This window comes from Peromyscus maniculatus, chromosome 10 (assembly GCF_049852395.1).
Source record: "Peromyscus maniculatus bairdii isolate BWxNUB_F1_BW_parent chromosome 10, HU_Pman_BW_mat_3.1, whole genome shotgun sequence".
Classification (NCBI taxonomy): Eukaryota; Metazoa; Chordata; class Mammalia; order Rodentia; family Cricetidae; genus Peromyscus; species Peromyscus maniculatus.
Genome location: NC_134861.1, coordinates 89,581,324 through 89,607,569, shown reverse-complemented (window position 1 = coordinate 89,607,569; position 26,246 = coordinate 89,581,324). Strand labels below are relative to the sequence as shown.

At 40.6% G+C, this 26,246-nt stretch overlaps 1 protein-coding gene across 2 annotated transcripts in view; it reads right to left on the bottom strand.

Moving 5' to 3' along the window:
• Bmp2k (BMP2 inducible kinase) overlaps positions 1–26,246 on the bottom strand; it is a 108,234-nt gene that overhangs the window by 13,429 nt on the left and 68,559 nt on the right. Inside the window, exons 11-15 of one of the 2 annotated variants that reach the window (XM_015994239.3) lie at positions 23,203–23,426; positions 21,487–21,585; positions 19,987–20,171; positions 15,554–15,711; positions 9,223–9,333 (exon numbers count right to left, since the gene is read on the bottom strand). In XM_015994239.3, coding sequence (XP_015849725.3) covers positions 9,223–9,333; positions 15,554–15,711; positions 19,987–20,171; positions 21,487–21,585; positions 23,203–23,426 — 777 coding nt within the window. The remainder of the gene's footprint in view (positions 1–9,222; positions 9,334–15,553; positions 15,712–19,986; positions 20,172–21,486; positions 21,586–23,202; positions 23,427–26,246) is intronic. The other variant, XM_076546683.1, reaches the window with a different exon arrangement.

Sequence of the window (26,246 nt, the reverse complement as noted above, 5' to 3'; positions counted from 1 at the left end):
AAACTGAATTTATCAGTTTCACATCTTTTATCAGGGATTGAAGTAAAGATGCACAGGACATGTGGACAGCAGTTCTGGTACTAGGAGGTCCGCAGTAAAGGGCTACTATTACTGCACTGCCTAGACTATCTTCATGAAGTTCTAACTACCCACTTCTGATGGTACTAAGGATTGAGTGATAGGGTCAAGGAAGTAATACTAAGTGCTCCAGTTCTCCGTATTATCTTTTAACCCCTCACCACTAGGTTCCTACAACATTAGAATGAGAGTCTGTAAAGTTTTCTATGACCTTTGCTACAGATTTGTTGTCCTTCTCCATTTTAACCACATCTTCAAAACGTACTTTTCAATGGACTGCCATGCCCTTGGGCCTCTCTTTCCAAAAGCATATATACGATTACCACCCAACATCCAAGTCATGGGCTTTCTCTTACATCTTTCCACTGTTCTGTAATCATGACCCTGTTTCATGGCTTCACCTATTTCCTGAAAGCTTGCAATAACAAAGGATTTCTAGAGACTCAGAGCAGTCTCTCCTTACTTAGGTAAGGAACTTGATAGCTTCCACATATAGTAAAGCCACAGTGATTTTCCTGCTGCAGCCAGTATCTTCAACCTCTGACCCGTAAACTGTAGACTACCGGTGGAGTAGCATCACCAGCTAAGGTTCAGCACAGCCTACCAGTGCTCTACCAAGTACAACCGGAAGCTGGCTGCTTCCTTTGCTCTTTAACATTAATGCCAGAGCCGGGCACAGCACCACCAGACTGGTCCTTGTTATTTCTGTTTCAACAAAGTGTTTCTGTTGAGCTAAGTGCCTTGAGGGTACTTAGTCTTCCAAAGGTTCTATGTCTTTGTAGTATTTTTATGTCTCTCAAAGTTGGGTAAGACGGTACTTGACTTCAAAGCTCATGGCCTTAGCAACCTGTGCAACACTGTGCTCCTCTACGTATTCTGAAACCACTGTGCTTGTCACTAGATCTGGACAATGAGAGACAGAAGCAAGAATTCCTGGGGGTGCTGAAAACAAGCTTGCCTCACCAAGCAGATGCAAGAACAGGAATCCACCAAGGGGATGTAAGAGCACAAACTAAACAATTCTGGGTTTGTAAGTTTTCACAAAAGACAATTTCTAGGTGTTTGAGTTTCAAAGGTCGAGTCTTGCACAATCTAAATGAGAACTTCAATACCAAATCCAAATTTAGAGGCAATATCTACCACGGCATTTCTTTGGCTAGATTTCTATATAGCTGTTATAGTATTCTCTTAAATGCTTCATTTAATAAGTAAGGCCCTAGTTAGTGATTCACTATTTTAACTCAGTCCTGCAAAGTATGTACCCTTAAATTCATAAACAATACCAAAGAGCCACATCATTGAAAGAGTCCTTATGTGGAGAGAAGACAGCCACACTGCAACTTTTCTCATTGGGTTTCTGCTCAGAGGGCTAACAGCTGGTACACTTTAATCATGTACGAAGTTCCAGTGTCAAGCAAATTTTGCTTCAATGCTCTTTTCTTTGCTATCAGATTATAGAGCATAAATGGCTTGAACTGCCAGTGGAATTACATGCCGTCTGTCGTCTCATCATTCCCGCAGAGGGGAGGGGCTGGGCACTCTAAAGCACACTGTGAATTGGTAGCATACTGCCTGTCATCATTTCCCAGCACTTTGTCATGTTAGGCCTCAGGATTAGTGGATTAGGAAAAGGTTTATCAGAATCTGCTCTACTGCTCAGAAGGCAGGCCAAGTGGCAGAGGCCAAGTTCAAGAAGAAAATCATACATGCTGTGAACTGTATCTTCAAACTCAAGAAGCCATAAAACGGGCTGTTTCATTATGTGACTCATGGTATAAGTTGTCTTTTGTTTTGAATTGCCTACCACTATTTGTGCTACTTCTTAAATAAGTAGGAATCCTGCTCTGATGCTAAACTCTTATTCATTATGAGACCTAAAGCCAGTAATTGGCATCCTCTGAGCCTCCATTTCTATAGAATGTACAACAGAATTCAATACACATAAATAATGTTGCTAATGTCTTGAGAAAGAAAAAGCCCTGACCCTCAAGAATCATAAACTGAATCTAAAGGGATAAATTACAGCCCTCATCAGATTACAAGATGGGCCAACCCAAATTTCATTAAACCTGAAGCAAATTAAAAATGAAATGCAAAGTAAGAAATCTAAAACTTCAATGACTTAATATGGCCATGTGTGGAAAACCTTCAAACACATTTTCAGAATTTCAACGACCTTTGCATGTTTCAGAAGTTGTATCTGATCAAACAGGACCATCCACACTGTAACTAACTCAGAGTCACATTTCCTGTTTTCAAAGCTGCTGGGGACAATGCCCAGAAGGACCAGATCAGAAAGGTAGTATTATGTCTGAGGCTGTCTGTCATGTTTGTTTGCTTCTCAGGCAGGGTCTCACTATGCAGCCCACACAAGCCTACAATTTGGAATCTCCTACTTTGCTGTGATACATTTTTTTGGACTCATGATGTAATTTGATTATCATCTTACTGGGCCCGAATAGAACTTCTGGCAGTGACAAGAGAATCATTAGTTGTGAGGAAAATGAATGGCATTTATAATCTTGCCTGCAAAAAAAATTTCCAGATTCATTAAGGGACATTTGAATATTAATACTATTAATGCATTATTATTCATAATTTGCAGCTAATAAAAAACTATTTTGTGTAACTTTAGAGTATGTTTAGCAATAAGATGGTCCTTTTACTATATACAAATTTTAATGTTATATATTGTTCAAACACACAAATCTGAGCTAAATCCTATCTTCATCCCAGCTTTTATTAATCAATCTACAAATCAACTGATTTTTTTCCAACCAAGTCTTAACTTTCACTTTGTCTCAGATCATGGCAAGTGTGATGGTGTGCTCCTGTAATCCTATCACTCAGGAGGCTGAAGGAGGACAAAGTTTGAGGACAGGCTGTACTACTTACTATCAAAATCCTGTCTTAATCTCTCCCTCCAACCAGAGAAAGAGGATCCATTATTTTATTATATTACCACTTACTCCAAGGGAATCCTCAACTAATTTTTAAAAACACATTCTAGCCAGCCATGGTAGTGTACCCCTTTAGTCCCAGGACTCTGGAGACAGAGTCAGGAAGATCTCTGTGAGTTTAGGGCTGGCCTGGGCTTCATAGTGAGACCCTGCCTTAAATATTAGTAAATTAATTAATTCAAGTATCTGAAATTTTAACCTTCATTCAATCAAAACACATTAGAACATGTGAGAAATTAGGAACATTTTTATGGTGGCACAAGCCTTTAATCCCAGCACTCAGGAGGGAGAGGCAGGCAGATCTCTGTGAGTTTGAGGCCAGCCTGGTCTACAGAGTGAGTTCCAGGAAAGGCGCAAAGCTACATAGAGAAACTCTGTCTCGAAAAACCAAAAAAAGAAAAGAAAATATTTTTAAATGAATGACAGACAGATATTAAAATGTACACACTAAAATAACACAGTGCTTAAAAAGAAAGCTGTAAGGTAAGCACTTGCACTCTGAATACATCAGGGCGGGGCTCGCAAAAGGGCTCAGCAGGGAAGAGCCCTGTGGCCAGGCCTGACGACCTGAGTTCAACTCCTGGGACCCACACGGTGGAAAGCAGGGACCAAGGCCCATAGTCATCCTCTGACCCCCGTTATGTATGCCCCTCCTCACCACACACAGAACAGAAATAAGTGTAAAGCAGCAGCCCAGGACTAGTGATGTAGTTCAAGCAGACCACGGGCCTAGAATGTGCAAGGTACTGGGCTCTGATCCCAACACTGAGGGAAAAGTCTAAGGCCAAGCCTTGCTCAAGAAGCTAGACAAACAGCAAACTGTCCCAAAATAGGGAGAAGAGAAAAATTATAACCTAATCAATGAAATAAAAGAGCAGATAAAGCCAAAGCTCATGCTAGAAAATTAGTACACTTGATCTGCCTTGAAGTGTGAGCAAGTCACATGGGGGAAACATTAGAAATCAAGGAAGGAGCAGAAAGCTCAACCTGCAAGATGTCAGAGGAGTGACTGGCATGTCATGAAAAGCTATCAAGGAAGCCCAGTGTCTTAGCAAACCTGGGGGCGGGGAGAAGCATACTTCCCAGTTTACACTAGAAAACATGAATGTATGAAACACCACCACACGCACTGACAAAATGAAGCATGTGCTTGAATACAGGTATTAACAACATGAAGTACTTCAAAATCTTTCCCCAAGAAAATCTGAAGCCTGGATGGCTTCTCAGATGAATTCTTCTAAGTATCTTAGGGAAAACATGTAGCTCAGACACTGCCGCCTGCAGAGTAAGGAACAACATTCCCCAGACATATTTCAAAAGACAACAAAGCTGAAAGAAAAAAACTGAAAACGACACCGTAAGAACAGAAACCAAGGTTATATCCTTTATAAGGTAAAAGTCCTTTAAGAACTGAAACCAGCAGTATTTTTAAACCACAATACATTATAGGAAAGCAGAACGGTCTAAGAGGTCCAAGGTGGCTGCTCCTTCTGTGTTTCTATCATCCCCACTGTCCCACACCATTTTGCACTCAGTCCTCTGTAGAAGTTAAATCACTCTGCCAGCCTGGGAAATACTGCATCTAAAGCAGAATTCCTTCTGTCCTTCCAGTTCACTTTACAAGCCCCCTACTGTGAAAAGAGAAAGACTGGCATTCATTGGCTGGCATTCTCCAACTGGAAGACAAAGAAAAATCATGACCAAAAAAATGTACAAAACTATAAAGTATCCCCAGAAATGAAAATATACCAACCTAAGAAATACAATGGCACTTGCAATTAGAAATCATAGGCACTAAAAGGAATTTCTAAGCTGTAAATAGAGAAAACATTGCAAATATTTTAAACTAAAAGATCAATCCACGATGCACAATATCCTTACATTTAAAAAAAAGATACAAGAAAATATATATTTCAGACTGAAAAGACTTACTACATCTCTAGCATAAAAAATAATAATAAAAAAAAATTTATACCACAATAAAGTACCGTGAACACTATAAGCGAAGATGCTAAAAGCATCCAAGGAGAAAAGAGAGGTGGGGTCGAAGACCACGCAGATCAGTGATCACATGGCATCACACTTCTCAACAACCGTGGGAGAAGGCACAAGAAAGAGAACCTCCAAACTCCAAAGAAAACCCTAGCCCCTGGAAGGTTGGCACAGGAGGCTGTGAAGTGTAGAGCCAGCCTGGGCTACAAGCTGAGATCCCCTACCCACCTAAAAATAAAAAAGTAAATAAAAATCACAGAAAAAAATTATGTAGGTTGAAATTATTTTCTCACCCAAATTATCAACCAAGTGTCAGCATGTTTTCTGAGGCAGTGAGGCTTCATGACTATTTCTGCCATGCACACAGTCTCAAGAAAAAACAACAAACAAACAAACAAACAAACAGTAGTTGCTTTATCAGGAAAAGAAAAAAAAAAAAAGACCAGGATATCCAGGAATTTCCAGGAAGACTAAAAAGCACAAGAAACTTCTAAGAGACTATGACAACCATGAAGCAACCAATCTGGATGGAGATGAACTAACAGGATACACAATAAACTAGGTAAGCAAGAAAAAACAATCCACAGGCATACACAGCTTGGCAACAAAAGCAGCCCAGCAGTGACTCAGCGTAGGAACCTGCAGAGGGGATGACTGGGGCATGCTGAATCTGGGGTGAGGGGCGGGTCCACGGTCCAAACTGTGCCTAGTCTGGGCAGAGGGCACAGCAGAATAAAGTGCTCGCTGCACAAAGGTGAGGACCAGAACAGTTCAGATCCCGAGTCCAGATACAGCTGGGTGAGCATGGAAGTTCCCTGAAATCCCCCAGAGCAGGCTGGACAGCCAGAAACAGCTCAGCCAGAGACCTTGCCTCAAGGAGGAAGCTGGAAAGCGATTGAGGAAGATATCCAGATTCTAAAATACAGTTTTATGGGGTGGATTTGGGGGTTTTGTTTCATTGTTTTTGTTTTGTTTTTTTTTACATGTGGCATGTGTACATGTGTACTGGAGATCAAAGGCATCATAAGCACATGCTCTACCCTACACTGCCAGCCCCAGATAGGGTACTAAGAGAGAGCATTTATTTGGACTGTCTGTTATATGGCACATGACTGTACAGACACAACTGAATGTATGCACATGAGAAGTCCTAACAGTATAATTAATCTAAATCCACGTGTGCCAAAATAAGAATTTTACACATGCCACCTAAAATCAGTTTGAGGAGGTTAAACAAAAAATAAAAAGTTTAGCATGACGTATTCAAATGTCAGAAGTGGAAAATTATCTCTGCAGAGTTTTAACAAAAAGGGGATGGGGAAAGATCAGTCATGGAGATTTTCTGGCTAAATTGGACACTGTAAAGTATATGCATTATTTCTATTATTTTAGTTGCCTGTGTGTGTATGCATCTGTGTGGTGTGTGCACACCGAGTGCAGGTGCCTGTGGAGGCCACAGGCACTCAGATCTCCCTAGAGCTGGAGCAACAGGTTGTGGGTGCTGAGAACCAAACTCGGATCCTCTGAAAGAGCAAGATGCACTCCTAACCATGAAGCTATCCCAAGTCCTACATTAAAATAAAAATTATTTTAGTTATTTTTAAAATTTAAAATTGATTTTATAAAACAGGCTGGAAAAGATTTTAAAAAATCAATCAGTTAAAAGTCTTAAGATTTAAATTTAAGCTTGTGCTGGCTAGTTTTATGTCAGCTACAATCATTTTGGAGGCGGGAATAGCAAATGAGAAAATGATCACACCATACAGGCCTATGGACAAGCCTGTTACCTCTCCCCACTCTCCTTCAAATTCATAGTCTCTTTCTTCATTGTGTGTGTGTGTGTGTGTGTATTCCTAAATATAACCGGCTCAGTCTCTATAATGTTACTTCTAAGTATGTTTCCAGGGCTGACTGCGTGGTGTTGGATAACCAGTTGGTGTGCTCTTCCCTGGGGAAAACTGTTTCTTTCGCTCTCAGCATTCCTTAATAGCTTCTAACAAATTTCTCTCTTTTAAATAAAAAGGATACAGTTTGTGGTGATGCATGCTTGCTATCCCAGCATTGGTAAGGTAGAAACAAGATGAAGATCTCAACTTTGAGCATGGCCTATATATCAAGGCAATAATATGATAGATAGACGAATAGATGATAGATGGTAGGTAGGTAGGTAGGTAGGTAGGTAGGTAGGTAGGTAGGTAGGTAGGTAGGTAGGTAGATAATGGAGATAGATAGATAGATAGATAGATAGATAGATAGATAGATAGATAGATAGATAGATAGATAGATAGATAGATAGATAGATAGATAGATATAGACAGACAGATGGACAGATAAGAGGATGGATGCATGGCACAGTTCCCTAACAAAACCAGTGTAAAGAACATTAGATTTGGGACAGTGGTTCTTCTTAAATACACAGTAGTATTAGAGTTAATCTTTATAGCATTCTGACTATAATTGTACTTGTTTTAATTTTACATAGTCCTTTCTGTATGGTTTACTCAGAATGGATCTAGCAGGCTCAAGGACAATGGTTAGTGCGCCTGCTCACTCTCCAGAGCTCACTGCCCTCATTTTCTACATGGAACATATTTTACTAGAGATGTTTTACCCCCTCACACAACTATTTCCTGAAGTTTAAGGAGAGGTTAATTTTAGTTTCGGAAGATTCATTCATTCTACTACTAGAGGAAAATGAATACCTTATGTTTACCTAAAAATTACACATAACAAAATATTTCTAAGCTTTCTAGTATATAGGGCAGTGGTAATATCTATTTTAGATTTTTTTATTTTAACTAAACTTTGAGTCTGAAAAGTATCAAATTAACATTGCTCTCATAGCAATCACTTTTTCTTGTCTCGGGCACATTTCTTCTAGACCCATTTTCTCCTTTTCTTAGTTTCCCAAATGAAGCCATTCCAGTATCAACAATGCTCATGCTATGCCACGAGTTCTAGAGCGAGGGCATTTTTATCGTAACTGCCCTGGCACTAAGACATACTTAGTAGTGCCTTTGTAGATCCTATAATGTTTTCACACAATGACCTCCAAGTCATTATTGGGTTGGTTACTGGGCAAGATCAAAGACAAGATATGCCTCCAACCCTCAAAAAGCTTCAAATATACCAGAAAACGTTTACAAAGTTAAACAAAATGACAGTACCAACCAAGCTCAGATTTGTGAACCAACAGCTAATTACAAAATTCCTAAGTCAATAGGAAAATAAGGGTGCAGTCAGTGAGTGTCCTCCAATTTCTGACTTTCCCAGAGTCCCTCAAAAGTAGTTTGCATGGGTATGTGCAAACCTAGGGAGGGTCACGGATACCAGCAGAAGAGCACAGAAGAACTAACCCTGAAACTGCTTTCTGCATCAGGATCTCAAGTCACTAAGTCCTCAGATTCTTGAAGACTGATTGGGCATTTCTGGAATATAATTAAAGAAAAACAATGCACTCTCGACTTAGTATTTTAGCAGTGTGAATAACCACACAGAACAGATGAAGCAGATGTACGTTAGCTATCTGGCCCTGTTAAGATGTTATGTCATCCATGAAATTGACAATGATAGAGCAACAAGCAGAAATGTGAAGAAGATAGACTATCTTCAATAACAGCAAAGAATAAAATATGCAGTGTGGCAAAAATTAGAATCTCGATTTGTGATCTGCATTAGACAATTACTTTGATATTACTCTTAGTAATAGTATTAGAATAATCTTACACAGTGAATAGCATCAGCATTCAACTTCTGAACCGAAATCAAAAGAATGAATAGAAGAAGAGTAGTTAAAGTGATGTGCCAACTACGAAATCATTAAACAATCATAAAAGAGCATGGATATGCTACGAAAACACCAGATTTTTAATCAAAAGCTAAGTATAAAAGTATTTTAAATATGAGACATTTTCATGTACCATTCTTTTTTTAAAAAAACTAGAACCGAATAACTGGTGAACAGACTTACGTTTCTCCCATGTGACCCAGCATTCCCCCATGTTGGCAAAGACACAATCATAACTCTATATATAGGTCAACCATTAGGACCAAAGATGGCTAACAGCTGACATCATTTCTGTTTTCTACTTTCTGAATCTAACGTCTACATCTTACTTCTTAAACTTAATCCAGCTTTGCTGCTGTTGTTCTGGTACATTTCAAGGACAGTGAGGCCACACATGTAACTTGCCTGAGTGAGAAATGAAAGGGACAGAACCAAAGGGGTCTTCCGGAGGATGGCTATGTGGAGCAGAGGGTGGGTCTACACTCTTATCTGAGGGTGCACTCTCCTCGAGCCTGTCTGCGAAAATAAGATCAAACAAAACAAAAAATAAAATAAAATAAAGATGGTTTTAAATGAAAAGTGACAGACAGTATAAATCAAAGTAAAAATTAAAGCAACCGCCTTTTTGAAAAATATAATTCACAGCCCCGTTCTTACAAGGACCGAGGCTTTGCCCTACGGCTAAGTAAGTATCCACTGCTACAAGAGCAAGTTTAAGGGTATTAGTCAGTGCTGGGTTACACTAAACATAATTTACCTAATACATGAGTCTGGTTCGCTTAATACTAGCTATCTACATTTTATAACAGGTTGAACTTAAGTTTAAATCCTGCTTATTACAAAGACATATTTAACAGACTTTCAACAAAAACCTATAGAAAAAATATCATAAATGGTAATTCATTCATAAAATTGGTAAATTCTAGTTCTCAATAGTCAAAAAAAGAATTCATTCTATTTCATATCATTAGTCATTTCTCCTAACACTTTGTACTATTATTCACACACACACACACACACACACACACACACACACACAGTGTATTTATTCATCTAACAAATGTTGAAGTATTCAGTATATACCAAGCACAGCACTGTTCTGAGCAACTGGAACATAACATCAAACAAAAGGAAGACCCCCACCCCCCCACCCCACCCCGCCTCGTGTAGTCTATATGCTTACACGAAAAACAAACAAGTAATGCACACTGTAAGAAATGTACACAGCGTGTTAGAAAACTAATAAAGCTATAGAAGGAAGTGTAGCGCGGAGAAAAAGAGCACGCGGGTGGGCAGTGACAACACGTGACCCCACTAACTACAGGGTACCCCACTAACTACAGGGCACCAAAACACCTATCAGCAGCCGGGGTGGAGACACCACAGAGGAACAGCAACAGGCAGCTGTGTTTGAGAAAGAATTGACTCTCTCCACTCCCTGGTCATGGCTGTCTCCCCTGCACTTAAGAGCACTGTCTGCTCCGGGGATTCTTACACACACCAGCTAAGCACTTACTGACTTTTTTTTATACAATGTCTCTTCCCCAATTCTTAGCAATCAAAATTATACTATTTGAAACTTATCATGAAAGAGATTGTAGACATTCCCAGTAGACCCTTGTTCCACAGCCATTTAAAAAAAAAACCAAATTCATGTCCATGTAGCTTGTTTTCAAGTGCTCTTTTGGTGAGTCAATTATGTTGTGTTCAATTAAATTTTAAAGGACTGGCGAACAGGGAGGAAGCCCAACAGGTCTGAAATGTCTAAGAAGGAATGTACTGCACCTTTTCTCACATGTTCACACTCTATTGTTAAGGCACCTATTAAGGAGCTAGTTTCATAACATCTTTCTGAAAAAATAAAGTGAAGACCATTTTTATATGATGGAGGGTTCCCAATTCCCTATGGTGGAAAGCAATGCTGACACATAGAAGACCAGTCCTGAGAGTCTCCTGGGCCAACTATAAACCGGAGATTACGCACTGTATCCAAGTCCTCCTAGGCCCCCGTCTTCTGTACACCCCCTGGATTCTACCATCTGAGAGTAGGGACAAAGGACAGAGTGCAAAGGAGGCTGAGCCAAGTGATGGCCACAGCAGCAGTATCTAAGAAGCGCAGTTCCTGAAGTCCAGACAGCATGGAGGACGTAAGTCTGAATTAGGAACAGCCTTCTTAAACATCTGCATACTGTCAGGAGTCCCTACTACACAGACCTAGTGAATCAGAATATCTAAACGTGAACTTGGGAGCCTCCATTGCATTCTCCAAATTCACAAGACACTATCGTGCCAATGGTGCCCAGATTATGAAAGTGCAAAATCACCTCTACACTCTTGGAATCCTTTTGCACTCGGTATATTATCTTCAACAATCAAGTAAATTGTGGTAAGTTTATCAACAGCACGGTGCAGTTAAAGCAAAGAAACAAACTTCATGTGGGAGTGAGCTGACCATTATATAGGGGTTTCCATGAGGAAAAATACAGGAGATACTGTTGTATGAAAAACTTATTTACTTGATTATTTTCAAACAGAAGTCAGAATACATTTATAACAAAATGAATCATGTTCACATTGTTCCACAAAACACAGAATCAATTTTAATGGAACATTTTTTAAATCACTTAAGGTTTCTAAAATTCACATAATCTGGGTCTCAGAACACAGAATGCAAAACAAATACACATTAACTTATTATACAGTCAATTACATAGAAATAAAAACAAAATTCTTAATGTGGAACTACATTTTAAAGACCTGGTTTCAAATGAATGGTTTTCTCTCAATTAGAAGGCCTGAAGTTAATACAAGAAATTTACCTCATCGTGCCTTATAAAAGAATTGTGTTGGCAAATAAAGACAGATTCTTTCCAAGGTGTTTAACTGATATTGATGGTGAAAACACAGGGTTTGAAAGCTCTGAAAGCAAAGTACTTTCCATTATATCACCCCAGAATGAAAATACTCTAGGAGGTATTTTACGTATGCAGGTTAAATAGATAATGGCCTCAAACAACGACTAATAAACAGGGCTGTAAAAAGCAGTCTTCGTGGATACTCTGGAGCCAGCCTGGTGTGCCTGAAATATTCTGCACTAAAGACACTGTAGCAGGTCTGAATGAGCTTTAGGAAAGGGTGATTACTGGTATTTTACCATAAACTAACTAGAGATTTTGACGTTTACAACTATTTTATTGTATCTTCAAAAATTATACAATATACTCAGTAAAACTGCAAAACAACCAGTCTTTGGGTTTCTGTTATTCCTTTTAGTTATTTTTGATGAAATTTTAAACAGTAAAACTATTTGTCCACAAGTGAACCTCCCATTGTTCTTAATTAGCAGTTACAAGTATACAGCTATTTAACCAAATGCAAGTTTTGATTTTCCCCAAACAGGTGGCATTCTAATTACTGTTTAGCATATTAAATATCATGACAACTAGAATCGTGAGGCTTATAAATTAAATTTGGATGCTTTGGTACAAAAGACAATGACAATAGCAAGCTTAACTTAAAAAAGAAAATCTGAGACAAACTTTATTGGTTTAATGTACTGTTATTAAGAAAGTGCCAGTAAAAGATTCTGAACCATAAATTACACTCATTTACACTGAAAGTTAAAGCAACAATAGTTTATATGTTAAATGCCTGTTGTAGGTAATCAACGATTTTCCTAAAGAACACTAAAAAAAATGTTATTACTAATTTTAGTTTTAGTATCTCAAAAATGTTGCTATGACTTTAAAATTGCTTCCTATATGAAGCACACAAGTCATATATATTTTTAGACGTTATCTTTCTCCTGTTAAACAAATAACCATATGCCACCTTAACAGGAAAATCTTGAATGGTAATGTGGCCACTCTGTAACCAATATATCACATCACCTACAGGGACAGTGTGCTCTCGATAGCCACAGGAAGATGGCAGTCTCTCCCCAGAAAGCATTTCATTCACCAAGCACATGTGCTTTTACAAACAACTCTGGAAAACTGTTAATAAATATGTGTGCCAAGAAACAAGTGTACAAACAAACAAACCATGTGATATTCCAAGTGCATTAGTAAATGATTTCTTCATTTTGGAAAAAGTTGTTGGGGACAGAAGAAACTAGCAATAATGAATACAGTACCCACTAACTTTCACCGCATAGTCTCCTACTGAAATTAAGAGGCCCTTGCCCATCAGAATGACTTAAACTCTACCATACAGATCAAGTGTTGGATACACTACTGCTGTACCTAAATCCTCATCAAAGATGACCACTGAAGTAAAACCATGGAAAGAGACGTTCCTCAGTACATGCATCCTACACGTTATCGTCAATCTCTGAAGTTCCTCTCTCAACTTCAGCCTACTCACTCAATGTTAAAAATGTTTTCCACCTGTTTCCCGCTGCCATCTGCCCATCTGAAGTCAGCGTTGTGTGCCCTTGACTCTGATTTGATTTTTAATTTACCAAGAAACCTTGTGCGTGATTTAAATATAATTTCAAAATGCTATCTAAACATCTTAAGAGTAGGGGTGATGGCTCTCATTCCCTGTGTCAAAACAATCACTTCATTTAGCTCCCCTAACAACCCTGTCTCGTCTATCCAGTTTACAAGGGGGGCAGGGTGAGAATGAGGGCAGCCAAGTGACTTCACTGGGACTCTCATCCAGTGGGTTTTCTACGTGCTGAAGTAAGTGCAGAAGCCCAGTGACAGTGATGCCCATCACTCAAGGCCCCTGGGTAGTTTGCAAAGGACAGTGGTTGCTCCCAGCCTGACTTCCTGGGTCTTCACCTGAGGCCTGGCATCTTTTAATGCAGTATGATGGAGTCTGAGCTGCCTTTGAAAACAGGCACACAAGTACATGGGAATCACTGATGCTTCCCATCTTCAAATTTGAAAACAGTTGTTCCAAAATTTTAAGAGATGAAATTACACAAGCAGGCACATACACATACAGTTCCTGCCTATACCAAACAAATACCACATTTTATAAGACACAATATAATAAAATCCTTTACCTAGCTCTTGACTTTTTGAAGGGAAAAAAAGTGAGTTTTTAACTCAAGAAACAGAGAATATTTATTTAGTAGACCCTCGTCAGAGCACATTAAAAATCGAGACCATCTGCTTCTAAATTAACCCTGGCTGGGGAGACGGCTCAGCTACCATACTTGCTGCACCAGTGTGAGGAGAGAATCCAGATCCCCAGTGTGGGTGCCAGGCGGGCATGGTGGCTACCTATAGCTCCAGTGCTCAGCAGGCAGCCAGGAGATTCCAGACAAGGTGACTAGATAAACCACAGCTTTTAATCTGTGGGTCCACCTGAAAGACTATCCCTCAAAGAAAAAAGTAGAGAGGGATCAAAGATCACTCTTCAGGTCACCACAGACATTCAAGCACATATGCACACACACACACACACACACACACACACACACACACACGCACGCACGCACGCACACATGCATACACACATTCATAAAACACTAAAATAATCTATAAATGACAAGCACTTGACTACCTCCTCCTGCATCTCCCTTTACTATTACTCAAGAGATCATTTATATCCTCTTTTTAAACCCATGCTTTTGGGGCTATTTAAAATAAACTCCAGAAAAATGCCAAACAAAAATGTTGATTTAAAAACATTTTTTAATATGAGGTAAGATTTGTTTTATCAAAGTTAACAAATGTATATCAGGGGCTTAAAATTCATTTTTAGATCCATATTTAAACACCAATATACAAAATACAAATTTAGATGCCAAAGATGAATGCCTTACAGAAACCCCTTACATGAATGCAGGCCATCTGTGAATTTTACATAAAATACATATGAATTCAGACAAAGCGTTTCATTTACTAAATGTGTTCATAAAGCTAGTTACATAAAGCTAGTTAAATAAAACAGAAATTAGAAACTGGGAGTTAGGCCCTTGTCTTCATATACAAAACAGGGAAACACACTGTATATGAGTATATACATATATATGTATATACACACCCATAGACATACATACACAACCCTTTGAAACTAGAAAATCACCTACATTTTTCACAAAATGAGCTTCTTGCTCTTAGTCTGCAAACCTCTTCAAAACAACCACATTCTTCCAAAACAGATCACTTCTAAAATATATGCGGCAAGTCCTGACGTATATATTAGGTAGTTTGAGTTTGAGAAAAGGTAACGATTCCAAGCAAAACCACTGAGATATCAGAATAAAGTGGAAAGGAATTTCTTTAGCTTTGGCCATATCAGGACAACGAAGCAACCCCTTTACGTCACCACTCACGAAGAGGACACGACCAGACATTAACATAAATAATGTAGCCCATGTCTTCTCTGGCATTGTCAAGGGTGTCTCAGACACACCACTCTTCTACTGAGTGTGCACCACAGAGCTGCAATGTGATGAGTAAGGCAAGGTACTGAGAACGTCTTCTCTGCTTGAACATTCGTCTCCATGTCTTGAAGACAGTATGACTCGCACATTCATAGATAGCAGTTTTTAGGGGTTAGATATCAGCAATCTTGAGTTTATTAGCTACTATCAAGCAACTAATTTCTAAATGTGTGACACAATATAGCTTAATAGTATGAAAGAAAGGGACCTGAATTTCCCCCTCACACGCACAAAAACAACTGCTCACACCACCTCTAAGCAGTCTTTGGCCTTGCGGAACTACAGAGCCGTGACTTTACTGGGAAGCAAAATAAGCCTTCAAGTGCCCCTTACTTGATCTCAGCAGGTCGAACTCCCTGTCCAGGAGCTCCTCTTCGGTTAACTTGGAGAAGTTGTCTTCTCCGAAAGGATTCCACCCTGACATGTCAGGCGGGTGACTGACGGTCTTCTCATTTGTAAAATGTGCGGCCACCTCTTTCTCAGCAACTGGCCTAGTTGAAAGAGAAAAGAGAATGAATGAAAAGGATGACGTCCCAATGGAGGAAACATCAGGGCTCCACTTCACACTTTAGAAACTTAGAAAACACGACCGGGGTACAGGATGGACAGACAACCGCTGTAATCTGAACTCCCCCACAAGGCACCCAGTGCTATAACCACCTGTGTGTGGCACACCTGGTGTGTTCCTTTCCCAGTCCCTCACGCCTCAGGATTCTAGGCCATAAGAAAGGAACACAGCAGCCAGGCAGCAGTGGCACACACCTGTAATCCCAGCACTCGGGAGGCAGAGGCAGGCGGATCTTTGTGAGTTCGAGGCCAGCCTGGGCTACAGAGTGAGTTCCAGGACAGCCAGGACTACAGAGAGAAACCCTGCCTTGAGAAACATTGATAAGGAAAAAGGAATACAACATAAACTTAACAAGGCTGCTGAAAAGAGTAAATAATTCAATATATGTAAAGCGAAAACAGTGTCTGGTCTAAAAAACAAAACCAAACAAAAACAAAATAACAAGCAGTTGGTACTAGTCGTCACTCTCAAAGTTAACAGGCCCTAAAGTGAAAATCAGTAACCATCCCAACAGTATCACTCTAAAACCACTACTAAATACCGTCAAGTGATCCTATACCTATGCTATATCATATTTGGCTATATGGAGACATCACAATGAAAATTATACTCCTTACTACTACCAAATATAACTACCAAAAAAGATGACGCGCTGATTTTGCCTTATAAACAGGCTGAGTTAAACGAGGGTTCTTTTGTAGACACATAATACACCACTCATGGTGTTGAAAGTATGGTCCTGGGCCTGAGTCCTCTGGTTCTATGCAATTTACCGGAAAGGCCTGTATAGGTTTTAAGAGAAAATCCAACTTAGGACATCTCAACCCAAGAATGCCTGGGTACCCCCTCACCCCACCCCAACCAGGAAGCACAACACAGAATGAAGCAGCAGAGCAAAGTTATCAGGTTTCTGTCACCATTTGGGTCCAGAAGACAGATAGCAGGCAAGAATCTCCATGTTAGAGGAAATATCTTAATTGTATAAGCCTTGGCTCATCTCCTGAATCACTGTCATTCCCAACACATGGGCTGTAGAAGTGAAAACAGAGAGCAAAGGATGTCCTTTTCATTCCTAAATCCAGGCCTGCTTGTTATATTTCAGTCAAAGACTGTTTGTAAACAGTTATTGAAGGCTAGAACACACAAAAGGAAAACAAACAGCAATTTACTTAATTAGACTTACTCAGCAAATAGAACTTGGCTATGGCCAAGTCAAAAATCTACCTTCATGTGGCAGAATTTCATCTCTATTTCCAAAATGTTTTGGACTTGTGGAATCCTTAAAACACACAGCAGATGAGAAAACTCAGAGAGTATTTTCCTTCTGCAGACGGCTTTTCAAACGGTCTGGCTTCCTATCTGAATCATTCTCCCACTCCTGATTATTTTTGGCACACTACTCAACAGACTGTCACCTTAACCCACAATTCAGACATATAAAAGTACAGCTACAAGGTCTGCACAACACCACACAGAGCACTCGGGACCTTAGTTTAATCTCCAGCAGTTGGCTGGGAGTGAGGGTGTTAACAAATCCTTTACACTTCTCTCCAAAAAGAATGAAACCTGATCCCTAATCCCACATAATAATTTTCTTACTGTAGTTAAAATTACTTACTTTATCACACTGCATTTCTTTAAATGGCATTTGATTTAAATGACTGTAAATAATTAAGAGCATTTTGAATAAATTAAAAATATAATAAATTTCACTAGTAAAATCCATATAGGGATGCTGGAGAGACAACTAGTGGCTAATAGCACTTCCTACTCTTGCAGAGGATAAGGGTTCAGTTCCCAAGACTCACATGGGGGCTCACAACCATCTGTAACTCCATTTCTAGGAGACTGGTGCCCTCTTCTGGCCTTAGAGGGAACCAGGTACCTACATGGTACACATAGATACATGCAGGCAAAATACCCATACACAAAAGAAATAAAAGTAAATAAATGTTTTGTTTTATTTTTTCCTTTTAAGTAACACAGAAGCTGGAGGTACCACTCACAGGAAGACTGTGCACTTGGCATGCCCAAGGTCCTGGCTTCAATTTCCAGCACAGATGACAGACAGGAACAGACAGATAGTAAATGGAAAGATTTCTGCCATGTATTATTTAGCTTTAAGATACTGACAAGAGCTGGGCATGGTGGCACATGCCTTTAATCCCAGCACTCAGGAGGCTAAAGCAGGTACATCTCTAAGACTGAGGCCACCCTAGTCTGTCAGAAAGCTCCAGGACAGCCAAAGATACATAACGAGACCCTGCATCACAACAACAACAAAAGATACTGATGGGGCTGATACAGTAAAGAGATGGCTGACTTTTCGGGCTACTGGCTTACTTAAACCTTATACTTCTGAAAGACCATCAGCCTCTGGAAGTACAACTATACACAATGGGAATGGAGTATTCCCTGTGGAGCCCTGGACGAAACAATCCGTGTTACCCCCACACAGCAGACGCACTGTCTAAACTTTTATTATCTGTGGTTTGATTTCTTTTTTTCTGTTTCTTGGGCAATACTGGGAAAGTAAACCTCAGTTGTTGCCATGTGGATTTCTAATGAAAACAGCAGCTTAATGAACATATACCAACTAGCATTAAGCAAAATCTGTGATTCTAGTAAGAAAGACTACATCATTCTTGTCACAGAGGGACCAACTTTACAGATTTATTAGACCACTACTTGAATTTCATAGTTTACATCCTACTGGATCTAATTTGTTTCAGATATGTATTTTTGATCTTAATTTTCGTATAATAATGCTACTAATGTATTACAGAAAAGCGCTAAGTAGACAAACAAAAACTAGAGTAAGCAAAGAGCAATGGCAAACACTGATTTGCACGTTTAACTTCTGTTCTCCACTACACTAATTTGTCCCAACTCATGTACCTTGATTTTTGCTTCAGAAAAGCAGCTCATTAATTTTTTAAAAATCTCCTTCCTGGTATCACCCCAGTGTGTAACAGATCCCTATCATTCTTCTTCTTTCCTCCCCTTCCCTCCCTCCCTCCCTCTTTCATTCACTCCCACACACAACACCATGACTAAGCATAGACTTACCCTCTTTGGACACATACAATTTACGGTACGATGCTGTTGTTCCTCATGCCCACTGTCTACTGAAACTGATTCTCATTCATTCTCTCTCTCTCTCTCTCTCTCTCTCTCTCTCTCTCTCTCTCTCTCTCTCTCTCTCTCTCTCTCTCTCTCACTGTTTCAAAACCTGCAACTGTGTGTAAGAGCCTCTTGGAAATGAGCTGATGAACTCGTTACTGGAACACCAGTCTTGTATTTGAAGATATTCACACTGATTACTTTGGGGTAGAAGAAGAATGTGTCTTTGTGTGCACGTGTACATTTGTGCATGTCTCTGTGTGTACACACATATGGAGAGAAGAGGCCAAACGCAAGTGGTATTCCTCAGGGGATGTCCGTCTTGTTTCTTGATACTGGGTCTCTTATATGGCTTGGGGCTCATCAACTAGGCTAGGCTGGGATCGCCAGGGGTCCTCCCATCTCCCTCTCCCCAGCTCTGAGATCACAGTGTGTGCCATCACTCCCTGCCTTTTCAATAGACCCTGAAGACCAAATGTAGGGATTCGTGCCTGTGTCAGAAGCCCTTTACCAAGCTATCTCCCGACCACTTAATACTGGCTCTAAAGTACTTACTAATATTAGTGTCACATCCAAGTGTGAGAAACTTTGTGCCAAAGTTCTTCAATTTATTTTAACGACTTCCCATATAAAGTGCCCATACAATAATTCTAACCAACTGTTTGTTACACATGATATACTTAAAATGCTTGTCCCTGTGTAAAAAATTATATAAATTTCATGAATAGTCAAGCTAATTGAAGGTAGTAATAATACATAAGTAGAAAAAGTTAACGTGTTATTTATTTTCAAATACTAAAGCAGCTTTCTAGGACTTTGCTTCTACTTAAATTACAAAGAATGCTTTTATGTGCACACTAATAAATTCCTCAGGTCTGGCTAAACTTTGTCTGCAAATAGCAACTGGCAGAACTGCAGACGGTAACTGAAGGAAGACACACTAGAGGACTAGGAGGGAGCAAGTCAGCTCGAATGCAGATCAACTGAGCTCCTTCAAGAGCCACTCAGTGGCGCTTCTCCTCAGTGTCACCCACTTCCACAGTAAGGCCCGTGCAGTCACTGGAAAAGCACTTGCCTATTGGCACCATAGGAGGAGTCCACCATGGCTCCAAGCTGAGCGGGAAGTGACGAAGCGTAGGAAACCAAGGCAGGTGAGAACTCCTGAGGGGAGGTAAGATACTCGGGGGATGCCTGCTGCCGAGGCTGCTGATGGTGAGCTAGCAGCTGCTGCTGCAGGAAAGCCTGCTGATACTGCTGCATCTGAAACAAGAAACAACACACAAGCCACGGTCAAGTATCTCAGCACTGCACCAGTGTGCTCCTTCCCTGTCCCATCCACAGAGACAAAACGAGAAACCCCAAAATAATGTGTATTTGAAGAAGTAGCTGTTACCAGAAAAGTACACAGGATGATTTAAACCCATTTAATATTAAAAAGCCAGACTCACTTGGCCAGAATCAAAATTCCTCCTTTAAGTGTTTTAGGAAAAAGGGAGGGAGGGAGGGAGGGAGGAAAGGGAAAAAAAGAGAAAAGAAAGAAAAATTAAAAGAAAGAAAAGAAGAGAAGAGCAAGCTGTCCTCTGGGCAAATGCACAGCACAGTCCTTCTGTTCCCTTTCATTCAGTAGACACTTGCTGAACGAAAGAGATGTATGACCAAAGATTACAGGAACTCTTATAAACGGAAGTGCCATCAGACAGTCATAATGGGCCACATTCAGATGCAAGAGTTTAATTCTTGAGAATAAACGTCTGCCTTCAATGAAAGCATGTCAAAATAACTTTTTAACTTGTGTGTGTGGTGTGTGTGTGTGTGTGTGTGTGTGTGTGTGTGTGTGTTCTTGCCCATCAATACAGGACAAATCAACAGAACGCCAAATGTGTCTCTACCATGACTTCCATTGAAGCGCGCGCATGGGAGGGGCCAGGGCATGTGGAGGCCAGGACCAACATTGGATGTTTCTACCAATCTCTAGCTTGGTTTTCGAGACAAGATCTCTCACCAAGCCTGGAGTTCATCAGTTCAGTTACAAATGGCTGACCTATCGCTCTCTACCCCGCCCAGTGGGATGCTGGGTGGAGCATGTGCTGCAATGGGGACTTGGGGATCTGAACTCAGGTCCTCCTGCTTACATGACAAACACTGTCAACTGAGCCGCCTCTCCATCCTCCCTCAGTTAAGTAACAAACCAATCTGCATGTGCGTAGCCCGAGGTCAAGATCTGGGTGTCCTCTGGCCATCACTTTCCCCCTGATTTGTTGAGACACAGTCCTCTGGACCTGGAGTTCATTGTTTTGGCTAGACTGCCTGGTCAGCAAAGCCCAGGTTTTCCATCTCTGCCTCCTTATTGCTGGGATTATAGGTGCAAGTTGCCACGTCCAGATTTCTGAATGAGTGCTGAAGATTAAACTTAGGTCCTCAAGCATGCACAACAAGGACTTCTGAACTGACTCATCATCTCCCCAAACCCCAAAATGACTCTGAATGATGAAATTCTAAATACCATCCTGCACACGGTAAATTCCAACTTAGTAACACACACCTAGAGAACATCTAGGTATTACATAGCCCTTACCATTGTAGGATATTGTGATGCTGGAGGATGTGGCTGATAGACTGAATGCATTAAAAACTGTTGTTGAAGTATCTGTTGCTGCTGCATTGCATGCTGATACTATGAAAGAGGGAAAAAAAATACAAATCAATACTGTGGTGGTTTGAATGAGAATGGGCCCCACGGGCTCAGATGATGTTCCCCAGTTAGTGGTACTATTTGGGGCAGAATTAGGAGATGTGGCCTTGCTGGAAGAGGTGTGGCCTTGTAGGAGGTGTGTCACTGGGGAGGAGCTTTGAGGTCCTCCCCATGCCAGGTCCAGTCTCACTCTCTCTCTTCTGGAAGCTTGCAGATCAGATGCAGGCTCTCAGCTACTGCTTCAGTGTATGCATGCCTGCCTGCTGCCACACTCCCCACCATGATGATAACAAACTAACCCTCTGAAACTCTAAGCAAGCACCTAATTAAATGCTTAATTTTATGAGTTGCCCTGACCGTGGTGTCTCCTCACAGTAATAGAACGGCAACTAAAACAAATATTTGTGCCTTTTCAACATCAGAGGTTTTTTTTATTATTATGATGATGATGATTAATTCTTATTTTGTGTGATGGGAGTTTTCCCTGCATGCCTGTCTGTGCATCATGTGCCCACAGTGCCCACAGAGTTCAAATGAGGGCACTAAACTCCCTGGAACTGGAGTTATTGATGGTTGAACCATCATGTGGATGCTGGGAACTGAACCTAAATCCTCCGGAAAGCAGCCAGTGCTTTTAACCACTGAGCCATCTCTCCATGTCAAGTTCTGTTTTTGTAAGTACTGATTTTTATCAGATCAATGACTAAGAAAATAAAGTCTTAAAACCAATATAAAACAACTATAATCTGTGACTGTCACTTTCTATATGTTTAGCAGAATTAGTTTTAAAGTAGTAATAAAACACACTTTAGCTAAAACTGTATCAGCATAGTTTAAGGCTGTCTGAAAGCTAACATGTTCCAGCGCTTCCTGGTTGATGAAGACTGCCTTCCGTGGTCTCTGACTCACTACAGTGAATCTCTCGGTTCCTCGCCCTCCTTCTGGGCTTCCTGGCATCTCACGGCACCACTTACTCACCGCCTCTCTGTCTCTATCAGCCAAGAGTGGGGGAAGCAACACAATGAAGTGTCATGTACACAGTTAGCTCGAGCATAACCCAGACAGAGGGAAAATACTTGCGCACACAGTAGTTCCATTTAGGAAAGTTTAGTGAGACTACAAATTTGCAGGTTTCTATAAAGCAAAGAACAGAATAATGTCTGGTTTTGACTCTATGCCAACACAGTCAAAATAATGAAAAATTAAAAATAGGACTACAAACTAGGCTCATATCCAAAAAATAAAATAAAATAATAAAGACAATGTTACTTTTGAAAGTGCATCACTTTTCCCATAGCAGCACTGGAATAGACTCAAAATATAACAAATATAAACTGTTTATTTCTGAATACCAAATGAACACTTTTGCTTCATAAAGCCATGATGTGACCTATTTTTAAAAGAACATCTCTTCATTTAGCATCAAATGTAAATTAACATATTTGTCAATAAGCAGGAAATTATGGGAAGTATTTATTTGAATATAGTTCAAGTTACGATATGCCTTTTAAGCCTGTGATACAAAAGTGAATGCAATGATATTTAACTGCTGTGTGAATTTCACACTCGTTTGCTATCTAAATTAATAAAGAACACTACCTGCTGCAAATAAGCATTTTGAAGTAGCTGCTGCTGCTGCTGCTGCTGCTGCTGCTGCTGCTGCTGCTGCTGCTGCTGCTGCTGTGGGACACGATGCAAATGAAGTTGCTGTAATCTCCAGTCTCCCTGCTGTAGCTGCTGCAGGACTCGATGCTGCTGTGGTGGTTGCTGAGGGGGGCCCTGACCCATTAAGACTTCAGAACCACTTCCAGGTCTCAGTGCTCCTGTAATTCCAAAAACATTAATACACAGGCAATTTTAACAAGATGGAGCTGGACTTCAAACTAATTAAGACATTTCTATGGTTTCATAATAGACATCTGTGTATACATCACATAGTCTAAACCAAGTACTTACTGTAATTGTAAATGCCCATGGATTGTAATTTTGTCATCTACATCTCCGACAAGTAAGTATCTCAGGAATGCACCATGTGTTGGCTGCACCTGCCTACCCACTAAAGCAGCCCCACACAAACTTGTTCTGAGTGGTCAGCTCCAGCATGCCCCGTGATGAGTAAGCATCCACACCAACAAGGCTCTCTGGGTCTTAGAGAACATTCCGATCCACTGAAATCCCATTACTCAAAGTCTAGATCAAATTTCTTTCTTGTTCCTTCTCCCAGCAGATCCTCTTAGTTTATGACATTTCACTCTTTCTTTCACAGAGTGATGGCTTACACAGCTATTCTCTTTTACTTTGCTATTAATGAAAATACATTTTTTCTCACTCCCCTCCCTCTCCTCCTCCCAATGCCTCCCCACTTCCCCTCCCATCTGGATCTACTTCTTTTCTAGTCTCTCACTAGAAAATAAACAGGCTTCTAAGGGATAATAAAATAAAATATTAAGATAAAACAAAAACTAACACATCAGGGCTGGAGAGATGGCTCAGTGGTTAAGAGTACTGGCTGGCTGCTCTTCAAGAGGATCCAGGTTCAGTTCCCCGCACCCACATGACAGCTCACAACTGTCTGTAACTCCAATTCCAGGGGATTGGGCATCTTCACACCAATGCACATAAAATAAAGTTAAATACATTTTTTTTAAAAAAATTTAAAAAAACAACTAGCACATCAAAATTAAACAAAACAAAAACCAACAAACTGAAGGAAGAGAGTCCAAGAGAAGGTACAAGAAACAGAGACCCACTCATTTGCACACATATGAATCCCATAAACACACTAAACTGGAAGGTGTGTGTATGTGAGTGTGTGAGGGGGGGAGGGGAGAAAAGCCCTGACATGACACTGAGACAAGGAACTTCTAAAGATGCTGTTGAGTTCATTTTCTCTTGGCCATCAACTGCCAGGCATGGGGCCGACCCTTAAGAACAGTTTGTTTCCCCAGTTAGAATCCCTTGGAGAAAACTACATTTTAATTTGCAAGTGGTTATAAATTAAATTAGAGATAGCTTCTGGGTTAGAGCTGGGGGCATGCGTCCACTTCTTTCAGCTCTAGGGCTCCACCTGGTGTAGACCTGCGCAGACACTGCACGCTGCCTCAGTCTCAGTGAGTTTATATGTGCTTTGATTACGTTTATTTAAAAGGCCTTGTTTCCTTGGTGTCCATCCCCATTTGACTCTTACACTCTGCCTCCTCTTCCACGGGGTTCCCAGAGCCCTGAGGGGAAGGATTTGATGAAGACATCCCATTTAGGGCTGAGTGTTCCAAGCAAGGTCCCTCACTCTCTGCACATTGTCTGGCTGTGGATCTCTGTATTTGTTCCCATCTGCTGAAGGAGGAAATTTCTCTGATGATAGCTGAGCAAGGCACTCATGTACATGAGTATAATAGAATGTCATTAGGAGTCATTTGATTGCTAGGTTCTTTTCATAGACCAGTATTATTTGGTTTTGCTCTAGGTCACCGGGCTATCTGCTCTCAGATTCTTGGTCACCTAAGTAGCATCAGGTATAGGTTCCATCCTGTGGAATGGGCCTTGAGTCAAATCAGATATTGGCTGGTTACCTCTACAAGCTTTGAGCCACCACTGCCCTAGCATATCCTGCAGGCAGGACAGATTGTAGATCAAAGGGTTTGGGACAGAGTTGGTGTTTACATTTTTCTTTTGGTAGCCTACAGAATACCTTCCTGTACCAAAGACACCAGTATGCAGGGATGAAGGCTCCATGTAGGCACCAATTCAACCTCTCCATGTTCAATGAGTTGTATAGGTGTTGTCTTCAGCAGTGGGGCCCTGCCATCAGTTTGTGAAGTGCAACCTATAGTCTGGGTTGTTTAGGGATTCCATTGGGACTCTTTTGGCCATATCTTTAATTCCAGTACTCAGGAGGCAGAGGCAGGGGGATTGCTTGAGATCAAGGCCATACTGGTCTACAGAACAAATTCCAGGGCTAGGGCTACACAGAGAAACCCTGTCCTGGGGGGAGGGGGACAGGGAGACGGGGGGAGGGGGATTCAGTTCAAATTAATGTATCAATTACCACATAGCTATTTTCCAACCAGAGACCAGAGAAACAGTGATACCTTCTTCATCTATTAGAACCAAGGAGCCTTTTATAACAAACATACCTACTAAACTCTTATTATACTCAATCTATTGATATTGTCTCTTGAATGGACATTTAATTACAACCACTACAAAATTAACACAATGAAAATACCTTTGAAAAGTGGCTGAAAAGGTCTATGAAATATCAAAAAGGAGTAAAGTAAATATACTAATACTATGTAATGACTGTTTTCTCTTCCAATAATTTACATTAAATTTATACACAACTGCTACAGTTTGGATGTTTAATTTCCCACACACACACACAAAAGGACCAGGTATTGAAAGTGTGGATCCCCTAGAAGACACTATTGGGAGAGGGAGACAGTGGAATCTTTAGGATGTGAGCCCAATGGGGGGTCTTCAGTCCACCTGAGATATGCCCTTCAGGGAAACTATGGACTTGTCTTATGCTATGAGGTGGACAATTAATGTGAGCTTCCTGCCATGCCCCCAACAGAGACCTGGAAGCAGCTGGTGCATCCATCGTGAACAGGAATCTCTAAAACTATGAGTCAAAAGACATCTTT